We start from the raw sequence: 14,649 nt of genomic DNA on the forward strand, positions 1-14,649 counted from the left end.
CCATAGCTCTCTACATGAACTGTGGCCCCTGGAAATTTATCTGGATTGCCACATATCAGGCTACATTCTGCACCTGTATCCCCCAATGCCAATACATGCTGCACATTTGTCCTTGACCAATGTATTGTCAGTTCAACATGAGGCCTTCAGTCCTCGCCTACCCCCAAAAGACGAGCACCTTGGCCTACTCTCTAATCAAAATGGAACAGTTCATCTGCCTCCTTGGGAGCACCAAAAAATCCTTTAAATCCACTGGGCGTATCTTGCTACCTGTTTCCGGACATTTAGTGAAATGCTGTGCTGGGTATAATTGCTGCCACAAGGCAAACAGGACCACATTTGGCTGCTGGCCAGTTTTCTTGCTATTAACCCCTGCTGCATGCAGGTCAAGCCACATCTACTTATGGCTGGTCTTGCTTGGTCCCTTCAGGATAAAATCCCAAGCATTTCTTGGGGGTTTGGTCTTAGCCACCTTTCGGACCCCTTTTGCTTGTCTCCTCTCCTCTACTTCACCCAGACTGGCTATCATGGTCGTTACTTTATGTATAGGACAACCAATGTATGGAGCCGGTATGGCCATCGGTGACCCAAAGGATGTTGACAGGGCATTTTGCAGCACTGTCTCTCATGCTGCCTGTAAAACATTCATCGTCTGGGCCACGGTGTTCACATTAAACACGGACTGCTGCCTCCTCAGCTCCTGAATTATTTGAACCAACTCGGCATGTGTTTGCCATGTACTCACAATTTGGGCAGCTCTCCAGCATTTGCCCACATGGTTCGGGCAGCTGCATTCACCCAATCAGTTAAGGAGTGATTACCTGGCCCTTGCGCCTACCTGTGGCTATTCTGCAGCTGCTGCCGCAGGGACGGGTGCATGGCGATGGAGGCCAATCTTTCCATCTCCTCACCAGAGCACATCGCACTATCCACCCCTAGGTCCCATAACCGCAGCAGCCAGGGGCTCCCCGTTTCTGCTGGAACTGTCTCCCCAAGTCAACTAATTCAACCTGGGTATAGGGGACACAGGTGGTGAGTTGGGTCACCAGTGGATTGCCCACCGCTTGTCTGCCTGGTCCCATCGGCTGCTCGTACTTCATTTTCTGATGCACAACAGGCCACGCCTGGAGATGCATGGTCTCCCCCAACTCACCACCGGGTTTGTCATCCTCCCTGGTGTGAAGAACAGGGATCGCCAGTCGCTGCACGTCATCCTCCAGGATGATTAGCCATGCTTCCAACTCTGCTTCTGCAAATCTTGATCGGCTTGCAGTGTAGTGAGTAGTAGCCAGACTCTGGTCATCAGAAAAGTGGCCACCGGGCACCACATGCTCAAGGACAGCCACATTTCCTCCTCCTCCCAAGGGGCTATTAGCTCTTGTACATGCTCAGAATCCTGCCAACTATGCTAATTGTAAAGGTAGGGCTAGGGCTTACAGACCCCTCAAGCCCATTGTACAGACTGGGACACAAACCCTTCACGCACAGGTCTACGAGCTAGGTAATAGGAAAAGGTCCTGGGAGCCATGGCTAAAAAATTATTAGGCTTTATTCAGAGCTAGAAGCAGCCACCCTAGCAGCCTCCTGGAGTGTCCTGAGAAGCACCGTGTATCAGAGCTTTTAGTCCTTTATACCTAAGTCCACAACCCAGGACACCTGGGTGCACATGAGCAATTACATTAGACAATAACCAAGGAACACCTGGGCATATGTGCACATTTACATCAAATGCTCCACAAAATTCTGAACATCTGAGGGGTCCTGACGATTTTCCTATGTTTTCCAAACATGTGGGGTTGAAATGCATGTACTTTTTCAAGTATATAAATTTTCACTCTCCTCACTTTATTCATAATCTCATCATTTGCACACAATGTCAGTGAGTTAACCAAACTCAAGGCCTTTATTACTAAAAGAACTGGCACAGTTCTATTTGCCAAGGGCAATATCCTTAAAAATTAATGAATAATAAGTGATAGGTCAGGCAGTATCCTTCAGACAGCTCCTTTGAAAGCACTCTAAACAGCCATTTCCATTTTGATTGCTGGGTGAGGATTGTACCCTTCGATATGAAAATCTTCAGCTTTGAAATCATCAATTGCCTCAACTTTTCGAAGAATTTTGAGCTTCGGGAAAGGTCTTGGTTCTCGCTGAAGCTAAAAACAAAAAAATAAGACCATTATTTTGCCATATTTGTACCGCTTGTTCTAATTTTGCTCGCCATGTCACTTCATGAAACAGTCTTATCAACAAAGTTATTCTACAGGGTGGACTGCTACAGAAGCCTTGTCCCTGGTTACATAACGCTGGTGGAGTATCACCAACTGCTTTTCTCACACAGATCAAGAGTCAAGGGTATTTTGTTATATTTCACAGTGTCAGGAGCCTGGTGGTGGCTCATCAGGTATAAATTTTTGTAATCACTTGGTAAATTTATTAAAGACAATGCCATAGTCTTTATTTTTCAATCTGTAACTTACAGCAGCACTCAGAATGGTTACTTGAGTTCCATAATCCCTATCGCTAGTGTCTCTGGCAGAAGAGGAAGGAAAGATGATAGCTTTGAAGAGTGAACAGAAAGGGATGCAAGCCAGGATTCCTGAGACAGACAGACAGTGGCAATTAGGATGCGGACACAGATCACAACCTCACGTTATTGTGTCCAACACGACTGGAGCAGACAGCCACAGAGAAGCATCTGAATAAGTCCCAAGTTACCTTGTACTCAAAAGCAGCCAAGCCCCCTCAAAGGAGTAACTTTTAAAAATCACATTTAATCTGGAAAGGGCTGAAAGACTTTTGGTTCTAAATCTTTTTGTCGTGGGGCTCATGAAACACAGATACTTAAATATTTGCCATTTCAAATCATCTGTTGACTGCTATAACCTAAGGATTTGAAAAGACAGACTTTGGAAAGTTCAGACCTAAATATCGTATTTAGCATAAAATTAAGGAAAAACATTTGCATTTCAATTCTCCTTCAAGCAAAAATACAAGTTAAAATGCCATGTCTGGGATGGTCCCAAACGTGGCTCTTCCTCTCTGGTACTGGTGCTTAGTACCTTACAGCACCTGACATGTTAAGTGCCTGTGGTCATTCAGGTTTTTTGCCCATGCACTCACCACCTTTCCTTCAATTTAAAGCCCCACAGTTGGAGCAATCATCTTTATCTCAGACATAGTGATGAGTAGAATGCTTGTTGCATAAGGGATGTTCCAGAGATCAACCTGTTATCAAGAGAAGGTCCCAAACTCAAGTGTAACAAGTACAATTCTCACCTGAATTTTCAGCGGCTCGATGTGATTCAGGTAAATATGTGCATCTCCCAAAGTATGTACAAAGTCACCTGGCTAAATAAACCCCATGGGAGAAATCAAAACAGTCAGTTTTAATTCCATTACCCTAAAATACCTCATTTAAAAGCACATTATACAGAGTATGCAGACACCCCAGTCTTTTCAAAGACAAACAAAAAATTTAACCAGTGTAGCTTTTGAGAAAAGTTAATTCGTGAAAGTTGTATTATAAGCAACTCACATGGGCTGGCTGTTAGCTCAGTTAGAGCACAATGTTGCTAACACCAAGGTCCACGGTTCAGATCCCTGGACTGGCCAGCTGCCCACACCCCTCCAAAAACCAAAAACCAATCCCACAATAACCTATATACACCTGTTGTATATACAGACCAGAAGGATAGAAAGCTCCATGAAAGGTTACAAAGTGAGCCGGTTAATGTTTTATTTACACGTATCAAACTTTAAAACACTGAATTCTCTGCAGCTAATTTCTGTAGGTTAAAGACTCAGAGGTCAGGGCACCAGGCTGGCAACAGCTCTTCCCTCCAAGAGCAGCCCACCTTCAGGCCTGTGACGTGCGCGATCATGTACGTGAGAAGCGCATAGCTGGCGATGTTGAAAGGCACGCCGAGGCCCATGTCTCCTGACCTCTGGTACAGCTGGCAGGACAGCTCACCGTTCACCACGTAGAACTGGCAGAGGGCATGGCACGGAGGCAGCACCATCAGAGGGAGATCTGAGGACCCAGCATGGAGGAAAATGAGGAGGGGTGGCAGCTTGAAAGAACTCAGCTATAGGCAAAGTAAAACAGGAGACAAACGGAAGCTAACTCATGGTTCAGACCTTGAGGAAGAGCTACTGAGCTGCAGAATGCCCATGACCCTCAACTTCCTGGCACATCAAAAGCAGCTCATTCCCTCCACCCCTGCAGTGCTGGTATGAAGCTGAGACCTGTCTTTCCACCAGCATGAGATTTCTGCAGATGTACATTTACAACTGAGGCAATGCTCTTCCATTCAAGCTGAAATTAAGGATTTGTGCAACCTTCCTGGCACCAAACTACAAATGCAGAAGGAATTATTTCATTTGCAGGGACCACAGGAAACTGGCATTTCAGGCACACCGTCCTGTATTGTCTTTATTGCAGATGCAAATATTCCACTCTGGGTATTTATTACACCCTGGTAAGAGTTCAGTTTTACAATATAATTGTTAAAAGTGTTAACATGAGTTGGAGGTAACCTGAAACCTGCTCCAATTTAAAATGTTAAAACCCTACATGTAATTTTATAGGCAACTTAAGGGCTCTTTTTAGAGTAAGAATGAGTATAAATATACACAGATTAACGTCTTCTGGGCCCAGCTCCATGATCTGAAGGTGAAAATGGGATGAACTGCGAACTGCTGGGGGTCACACAACCAACTGTGTGGCTGGGGGCAGTACCCAGGTCCTGCCGCCCTGCGGTGCCTCTGCACAATGCCACATTGCTTCCCTTTGTGCCAACAGTACAGCTAGTGCCAAAGAGAAAGACTGGGATGCTTTCAACCTTTTGGATTCCAAGCACACAAGATGATTCTTCTGTCATCAGGGTTGGTTTTGATGGTGTCAACCACTTTTTGCAGCTGGTCTACTCCTTTACCTGAATAATCTGTAGAATTGTCAGAAAGAGAGGACACACACATCCGTTAATCACAGCATCTCAGGAGATGGCCTTTGAGGTCATCTGTTACAGCCTTTCCAACAATATCCCCCCTTTATGTAAAGTTACGAGACATCCAGTGTATTCTGCAAGTTTCTCAGATCTCTGGCTGAGTTCAAGGCCCTATCTGAGTTCTTGGGTCTATCCTCTGGAGCCATGACAAAGTCTTATTTTCTTTTCTATACACGAGGCCTTTAAATATTTGGTTTGTCATGGTGCCTCCTCCTGTCCTTCCCCCTCCCTCTATTGTTAACCCCTCCAATCTCAGCAATCTTAGTTTCTTCTAGTGGTCCCCATGAGACTTAGCCTCTGTTTCCACCAATCATTCTTGTTACACTTCACTGACAAGGTAGTTTATCCTTGTCCCACAGAAAGAATTGGATCCTAAATAGAATCCAGCATTCCAAAGACATTCCAACAGAACTGTGGGTTCCTTTCTGTGACCTAGGAACTATCCTGCCCACAGTCCACCTAAAATTACATTACAGTTCAACAGCTAAACACACAATTGACCTGTAAATATCAGGAAACCTCTATAATGAGTACATGACCTTGTACTTCTCTCCCATTTCTGGTCTCTGGACTTTAATTGTTTGCCTTCCATCTAAGATGGAACTGGAAACTGAGCAGTGAGTGGTTAACTGAAGCACAGAACTTCATTCTGCTCTGGTTAAACTACCACTTACTGGTGTCAGACAACATTACAGTCCAGCAGTTCTCAAATTTTTCAGATGAAAGTCCTCTCCCTCTCACAATCCCAATAAAGGTAGCATAAAAGATTTTTAAAAGATGAACTATGATGGAATATTTCTGTATCTTGATTTGGTGGTGGTTCCATGAATCTACACGTGCTAAAATTGCACACATACACACACAAATGAGTGCATGTAAAATTGGTGAAATCTGATAACTCTGCATATTGCACCAATGTTAATTTGTGCAGCATGTTACACAAGATATTACCATGGAGGCAAACTGGGTGAAGGCTACGGGAGACCTCTTGTACTTTTTTTTTTTTTTTTGCAATTTCCTGCAAATTTATAATTATTTCCAAATAAAAATTTAAAAACAAAAAAGACAAATTCCCCCACTGAAATCCAACAGCTAGACATTTATACAACTCTAAACCAAGGCCATAATTTTATTAGGCCCCTTATGCAACAAGAAATCATTGAAAACTAGGCAGGATTTAAGGCGCCACTAGCCAGGAGAGAAGCCTCTTGTCCTAAGAAGGATGCTCTAGAACAGCAGTCACAGGCTAACAGCCTGTAGAAGGCGGACCCGCAGCAATAGTTCAGCCCACACAGGGTTTTTACTGTGGTGAAGTACACACACATAAAATTTAACCGACCATTTTAAGTGTTCGATTCAGTGGCATTAAGTGCACGCACGTTGTTGTGCAGCCATCACCACTATCCATTTCCAGAACGTTTTCACCATCCCAGAGTGAAACTCGGTGCCCACTAAACATCAACTCCCTGCTCCTTCTTCCCCCCCAGTCCCTGGTAACCACCATTCTACTTTCTGCCTCTATGAATTGTTTCCAGATCCACACAATATTTTTAAAGTTCCTGAAGCTGTCAACATTTAAAAGATCTCCTGATGGCACCTAAATGCAGATGTTAGGGTTTCTTTGGGGGGGCAGCTGGCCGGTATGGGGATCCAAACCCTTGACTTTGGTGTTATAACACTGCACTCTTACCAATGCAGCTAAACCAGCCAGGCCAGGTTTTAGGCTTTGACTGAGGAATTCTGACAATACTGGGCTCAAATCCCTCCAGTGGCTGGAGGTGAGGTGACTGTCCCCTGTAGATGAGATGCATACCCTCCAGCTTGCTGGTCTCTGCCCAGCCAGCAAAGTGTCACTTCCTGCGTGCACTCGCATCCAAGGTGCCCATTTGCTTTTGCAACCCCTGTTCTAAGGACAGGTGCAATAGGGAGAGCCAAAGGACGGGGGTGGGCTCTGTGACACTCAGCAAGTGATACAGCCAACTGGGACGACGATCAAATCCAGCAGTGAGATGTTTCACTCTTCTCCGTCCCAGCGGAGGGGGTTAGAGAGGGTGACCCTGGCACTGTGCTATCACACCAGCGCCACCTACAGCGTGCTCTAAAGGGGTGACTGAAGCTGTCACAAGGCACCTGGGCATCCTGTCCCACAGATGAACTTCCTTCCTATCCTCTTCCCCAACAGACACCAACCATGCAGCTATCTGTTAATGTTACAGGTATGGAAAGTGCCAAGCACCCAATAAATGCCAATCAATAAGAGTATAATGTGACCTTCATCATGGTTAGTTGTGGCTCCTCCACATGAACCTGGCACAGCCTCTCACAACATCAAGATTATACATGAGCTCCCCAGACAATGACTGCTTATCCCCCAGATTTTATCTGAAATGATGAAGCAAACTCAGCCTAGGAAGGGCACTGGGGAAATCGGAGGCATTCCTCTGTCTCCTCACCTGAATTCATGTCTGTGTATTCTGCCCCAAAATGCCTCCACTGGAAGCCATAAACTGGGCCGAGGTCCCCTTCTACTCTGGTGGAGAATCCCAGGCTGTCCAGAAAGTCTCGGGAACCGTTGGCATCCCAGATCTTCACTCCCTTGGAAGACAGTTCTTTAGCATTTGTGGATCCCTGGAAGAGATGAGAGGAGTGGAGCAGGCATCCAAGTGAGTCCTGTGCCACCTGGACTGATCCCAAGAGCCTCCCACCCTGCAGGCCTCCAGCCCTGCTGACATGCTGGGGACAGGTGCTTGACACCAACCATGTGCAGACAGTCCTATCTTCAAGCAGGCTGGTCCCAGCCCAAACTTTTGAGGGCCTACAGGACAGTCTGATCCCTTTTTTGGAATCACCCTCTCAAATCTTTTCTCCTATTCCTCTCGAGTAAACTTTCTAGACTAAACACCTCCAAGTTGTTTACATATTTCCATCTCATCTGACAGTCTGATGTTTATCTAATATGTTCTATGTCTAAGCGTGATACCCCAAAATGAATTTAAAGCCTCGTGTGCAATCTGTTCAGTGTATCTTATACCTGACACAGGATATTTCTTTTTTTTTTTTGTCCTTTTTTGTGACCGCGCTCAGCCAGTGAGCCAACCGGCCATCCCTATATAGGATCTGAACCCGCGGCGGGAACGCTGCTGCGCTCCCAGCGCCGCACTCTCCCGAGTGAGCCACGGGGTCAGCCCGACGTAGGATATTTCTAATGATCAGACTAAACAGTATGAGTTTTTCTGGCAATCATCAGTCACACTGATCTAAATTTAGACCTTAGTTCATTCATATATGTGCCACTCTAAAGTTATGTTTACCCCGTGTATACTTACACAGTTGTGGTTTTTTTTTTTGTTTTTTTTTTTTTTGCCAACTACAAAGCCTTGTGTTTATTTTCTTACATTTCATTCCAATAGATTTGGCCCATGACATCCTAACCTGTACCCAGACTATGCACCCAGGTCAAGGACAGACCCCCATATGTTTCTGATGCCTCTGGGCATACTGTGCTGGAATGGTTACAAGCAAGGCTTTGGTGCCATGTACACTTGGGCTCTGGGCCTGGCCCTTCCACCTACCTTCTCCAGCCTCAGTATCCTCATCCGTAAAAGAGTACGTGAGCAGTATTTGTCACATACGATTACTGTGAGGACTAGATAATGCAAGCAAAATGCCTGCATTATCTAATTAGATGCTAGCTATTGCGTGGCCCTATCTTCCATTCTGTCCACAGATCCCTAGCTGCAGTGCAGGTACATTCTGACTCCTGTATTTGATGGAGTCACCGGCAGAGTAACTGTCAGAGGTGAGTTTGACAGTCTTGGTAAGGACTTCACCTCACTTCCTCCATTTCTATTGTTGAGTTTGTCCTAATTTTTTCACTTCCAACAAGCCATTTCTCAAAGTTTCACATACTGCTTCAAAAGTCTCCCCTTTCCATCCGTTCAGACTAGGCTCTGGGTAGTTGAAGGTCCTCTCCTGAGGTTTCTGATAATGCATTTGGAACCAGAGGCTCACTGTTGAGATAGATCAACACAAACAAATACCCCAGGAATACAGAACTAACGAAGATGGGTTGGATCTAAGTCTAAACCTTTCTAAAATGGGTAAGAAGTCTTGGCTTTGGTAGGGCCCAAGACTATACAAGCCACACCAAGAGCTCTACAGACAGGATCCCAACTTCTAGCATGGCCCAGAACCAAGCCCGTCTCCTCAGGCACCCTCTGACTAGCACTGGACAGTAAATCAGTGGTCGTGGACCAGGACACAGAGCTCAGGTGTGGCTGCCGCCTGTCATCACACCACTCTAGCCCTTGCCCAAGGCACCTCCTCAGTCCTTTGTTTTTTTTTTTTTTTTTTTTTGTCTTTTTCGTGACCAGCACTCAGCCAGTGAGCGCACTGGTCATTCCTATATGGGATCCGAACCCGCGGCGGGAGAGTCGCCGCGCTCCCAGCGCAGCACTCTACCAAGTGCGCCACGGGCTCGGCCCCCTCCTCAGTCCTTTGGAAGAGGCATACCTTGTTACTGAAGAAACTCTTCTAGTTTATATGAAGATGGGAAATCAGTTGGTATCTACATTCAGTGATCAATCCAGTTTGAGTGCCTACTATGTGGTGGGCTGTGTTCTAGGCCCTGGGGATGCAACAACGAATGAGAAACAAGTTCCCTGCCCTCATGGAGCTTACAGCACAGCTTATTTATTTATCGTCTGCCTTTGCTCTTCTAATGGGTGAAAGGGAAGACTGACATTATACATCAGATGAAGGTGGGGAAATCACATTCTTGGATAAGATCAAGGAAGGCTTGCTGAGAGACTCGAAGGAGGTGAGGGTGCCAGGCTACATGTTCCAGGGAGTGGGAGCTGTGAGTGCCAGAGCTGTAGGCGGGAATGTCTCCATGTGCTCAAAGATCAGCACAGAGGCCAGGATGGGTGGAGCACAGAGCAGCAGCCAAGGCCAGAGCTGGAAAAGGGGCCCTGATAAGGACCTTGGCTCTTATTAAGTGAATGGGATCCACTAAGGGCTTTGGGCTGAGGTCACATAATCTGACTTTTAAAAGGCCCCTCCCCCAGCTGCTGTGTAGAGAACATACTGTTGACTTCCAATAGTAGCGACTTCTTTACCTTGATAAACCACAGCAACTCTTCCAAAATACCCTTCCAGAATACACGTTTGGTTGTCAGCAGGGGAAATTCATCTGAAAAACAGTTTGCCATATAGTTTGGAGATGGGAAGACTTTCTCTATCAGAGAAAACTGACCCAAGACATAAGGCCCTAATGGGGCGCCCAGAAAACTATGACTCCTGGCAAGTGGGTGCCAGGAATGCAGGTAGAGGTCCCAGGCTACAAGGCAAGTCAGTGACATGATGCAGACCGAGAAGTCCTTCTGAGTCCTGGTGACCACTGGACACGGGAATTCCACACAATGAGATGGGGATATGCCAATGTGGAAATGGGGAAAAGCTACCATCCACTCCCCAGTTAGTGTGACTCCTGCCACATGGGTGTGAAGCGAACACTCACATGTGCCCCGGGGCAAAGCCCAAAGGCTTCCACAACTAATTCCATGAAGATCCCCCAAGAGAAACCTGCTCAGGACTAGGGAATAGTAGATGCCACACTGCCTAAAACTAAAGAATATTTTTAAATACCTGTAAAGCAAATTAACCCTATGTTTTTAGTGTACCAAAAACAGCAACTGTTTAAACACTTTAGATCCTATTTAATCCTCAAAACAACCTTCCTCGAGGGACCACTAGGATCTCCATTTTACAGGCTCCAGGAGTCATAGAGAAGTTGCACATGTTAAGGGACAAAGGGGACAAGCAATAAAGTGTAAAAGCTCATCTTTAAATGCAGTACCTACTCCGTGTAGCTGATATTCATGTAACAGGGAGAGACTTTTCAAGCACCTGCTTTTGTCAGTGTTGCCTCCTGAGCATTACTTCCTCCATTTTTAACATATGGGGAAACTGAAGACGGAGAGGTAAAGGAGTTTGCCCAACGTCTAAGCAGAGGGAGTCTGCGGCTTGTCAGAGGCCACTGGGCATTGAAGCTGTAGGAAAGTGGATCCCTCTGCCCAGACACCCCCGTCCCCCCACACCAGCTGTCCAAGGCACATCGTGACCCAGCAGCTGATCTATTTTTCACAGTCTCTAGAACGGGTGCAGGGTGGAGGGTTTTCCCTCCACTACGGTGACTCTGCCTCACCGACAGCGGGTTTCCCCACTCAAAGCCACTCTCCACCTTGTGTCAAGGATGCTCTTCGTTTACCGTCAAGGACGGTGTTAACCCCTGGCTTAAACACCTTGGAGGGGTCCCCTCCCCGACGCCGCAGGCGCTCCGTGCCGATGCCCGGCGGGTCTGACTCAGAAGGGCTTTGCTGCCTCATGTCCGGGCCCACCCAGATCCCGGGGCCCCTTGGTCCCCTGCAAGCCTGACGCTCACAATTCGCAAGAGACGCTTCCTCCCTGGGGCCCCCTGCCTTAAAGCAGGAGAGGAAAGGAGCCCGAGCACTTCCACTCGCCTCTCCCGCTCCTCTCCCCAGGCTGACGAGGAACGCTGGCCCGCGGGGCTGGACGGGGAACGTCGCAGCCGCAGGTGCGGCCCCGCCGCCCGCCCGCTCCCGCCGCCGCTGCTCTGCCCGCAGCATCCACGCTCCAGGTTTCAAAAAAACTGCAAAGCGGCACGGTCCCCACGGGGAGGGAGAGGACGAGGCGACAGCGGGCCTTCCACGCCACCGCGGGGCAAGCCCAGGCAGCCCTCGCCGCCCTGCAGGCGGGCGCGCCACTAGGGGTCGGGCCGCTGTGGCGGGGACAGCGTGACCGGGGTGGTTACGAGCGCTTACCGGCCAGCTGCCACTCCTCCCCGGGGCACCGCACGCCCATCACGCCCTCATCCGCGCCCCCATTTCAGCGAGTGCGAAGCGGGGACGAGGGTGCCCCCGGCCTCCCAGGGTTGGGGCGAAGGTTGGCCCCGCGCGTCCCGAGCCCGCCCGCCCGCCGTCCCCCCGGCCGGTCACCTCTGAGGCTGTAGCGCGCCTGCAGGCCGAACACCGACAGGGTCCCGGTGCCCGTGCGGTCGTCCTTCCTGCAGCCGCAGCGCAGGATGTGCTCGACCTGCCCCAGGTACTGCCGCTCCCCGTGCGGCGGCCGCGGCTCGGCGCCCCGCTCCTGCGCGGCGGGCGGCGACGGCGGGCGCGGCAGCTCGGAGCCGGCGGCGGGCATGGCGCGGCGGGACGGCGGCGCGAGCGACGCGGGCGGCGGGACGGTGGCGGGAACTCGGCGCGCGCGGCGGGCGGGCCCCTTCCGGGCGGCCTTTTCCCGCCGCCCGCAGCGCCCGCCTCTTCCTGGCGGCCCGCGCGTCCCCGCCCCCCGGGACCGCGCACAGCCCCCCGAGAACTCGCTGGATTTAGCCCATTTGATCCGGGAGGAGCCTGTGGCCTTGAAAGACATCCCGGACTTGCATGTTGGTGCCTTGGCCGAGAAGGGCCGCTCTAGCTGCAAAGTTCTCTAAGCCGGGGGAGCCCGGACGAGCCGCACGTGTTCGTGCAACCTGCAAAACAAACAAAGCCCTGTGATAGGAGAGCTGCTTCCTACACCCAGGGCTAGGCTGGCGAGCGGTTTGCAATTCTGTCTGCTCCCCGTCCTCACCGGAGGCCTCCAGCTGGAAAAGTGGAGGAATGGAGCATTTTTACTTGATTTAATGATGGCCTGAACTTTTCCAAGTTTTTCACGGTTTCCAATTTTAGTGGAATATTCATAATGTGAACCCTGGTGAGTCAGAACTATTTGTCAATGAATTTAAAATGCACAAGTGTGTTGTACATACAACAAGCAGTCTTTTGCATCCACAACTGTTTCTTGAGCACCCAGTAGGTGCTCAATAATTTTAACCCCGGTCTGTGAGGATTTGAAGAATAAGGTGTGAGTTCTGCTGAAACTTATTAAACACTATTTGTTGACATTCCATAAAGGCGATGGGGGGTTTGATGGTTTTCTCATGTTTATTGTCTTTGTAAGATTGCAGAATCTTTCTGCTGAGTGCACCCTTCAAGGTGAAGTTTAAAATTCTCTGACAGGAAAAGAGATTCTGGGAGAAGTTAGATATAGAAAATGTCTTTCATCTGCAGCCCTGCCTCATTAGGTCGGCTAAAACTATGCTGCAAGCTTTTATGTGGCACCAAGCCTTTACAAAATAAATGGAATCGCAGAGATGGCCTACAAAACGACTGACCATTTATTTGGGTTAGCTGGAGAGGAAAAAACTAAGAGCAGAATAAGGAAGTGTTTCAGGAAACATTTCATGAGCTCTGTATTTGGAAAATTGATGCTATTGCTGTTTGATTGCAAGAGCGTTCACAAAGGTAAACTGAAATGCATTGAGTTATGGGATAGCAGGTATTTTCAACATATTTAATGCATCTCAATGCTAGGCTGGCCGTTGCTGAGTCAACCTAGATTCTTCCCCTCCCCCACCTAACTCCACCCCACCTCCATACCGGTGTGATAATAACTTTTAAAAGTCATCTGTATCTTCTTTGGGAAGATGGACCTCCAATATGTAGGGGAGAAAAAGTAGTATCTTTTCCTCGCCTATCACAAGATTCATGGCTGACACCCCTGTAACAAAGGAAGATTAACAAGAGAAAAGCATAACAAATTTATTTAATATAACTTTGCATGACACAGGAGTCTTTGGAAATGAATACCCAAAGACCCAGGGAAAACTGTATTTTTATGGACAATTGTGCAGAAGCGTGATTGGAGGACAAAAGGGTAGGATCTAATGGCAGTAAACTGGAGGAAACTTAGCAAGGCCTGTTTGTTCAGATTCTTCTTGGCCACTGGGTAAAGGACAGGAACCCTTGGTATGAGGATCCTGTGACCTACTTGCAGGGAAGTTAGGTCAGAGAATTCTTTTCCGGCCTGCTTCAGGTGAGAAAGGTGGAGGAAGGTCACAGTGACCTTCTTGCTTCTGCGGTTTTCTCAATGTCCTTCAGCTTGAAATACTCAGTATTGCAAGATGCTATCTTTTGGGGTAGTGTGTTCTGAGCCCTGACATGTTGTACTGTACTTTTTGGATAGGGAGGTTGGGAGTGGGCCATCTTCAGGGTGGGAGTGTTTTCTGATGGTCATTTGGGAAGAGATAGGTGCTCAGTCAGAAAACTTGAACTTAGAAATAGGGTTTAGACAGGAAAGGTGTCTCTAGTGGGCTGGACCACTTTGAGAGTGCCCCTGGTGTAAGAAGCTGAGATGTCTGGTGGGGGCACTGTGCTGGGTGGGCCAGGAGCTGCAGTGTCTTGAAGGCACTCTCTCAGCATTTTGGGTGGGGTTGGTCTTTGTTGGGTGGAATTGTCCTGCATATTGCAAAGCTTTAGTGTGTGTTAAATAAAAATGATCAGAAGTCATTGTTTTGGACTAAGTGATTGCACAAGGCCCCACCAGCCCAGGCTTAAAATCAAAACAGAGCCATCCTGCTAAGTTCCACATCACTTAGGTTGTGATCTGACCTTCTGAGAAGTCAGAAAAATGAAATAGCCAATTTCCCAAAGGTCAGGCCAGTTTTAATCCTCAACAGGTATAATAATGAAGTTCCCTCTGCTCTAATTCTTTTTTTTTTTTTTTTTCTTTTTCTGTCTGGCCG

The 14,649-nt window shown here is 48.0% G+C and overlaps 1 protein-coding gene across 1 annotated transcript; it reads right to left on the minus strand.

The window, feature by feature from the left end:
- Positions 1–1,996: 1,996 nt before the first annotated feature.
- Positions 1,997–12,230, minus strand: LOC134362090 (thymidylate synthase-like). Its single transcript, XM_063077436.1, has 7 exons — positions 12,026–12,230; positions 10,127–10,200; positions 7,463–7,637; positions 4,845–4,946; positions 3,858–4,033; positions 3,280–3,351; positions 1,997–2,156 (listed from the first exon to the last, which is right to left on the minus strand). Exons 1-7 carry the CDS (start codon positions 12,228–12,230, stop codon positions 2,019–2,021), a joined length of 942 nt encoding a protein of 313 aa, XP_062933506.1. The 3' UTR covers positions 1,997–2,018.
- Between the last annotated feature and the right edge of the window lie 2,419 nt (positions 12,231–14,649).

The sequence above is a fragment of the Cynocephalus volans genome, chromosome 13 (genome assembly GCF_027409185.1).
Source record: "Cynocephalus volans isolate mCynVol1 chromosome 13, mCynVol1.pri, whole genome shotgun sequence".
Lineage (NCBI taxonomy): Eukaryota > Metazoa > Chordata > Mammalia > Dermoptera > Cynocephalidae > Cynocephalus > Cynocephalus volans.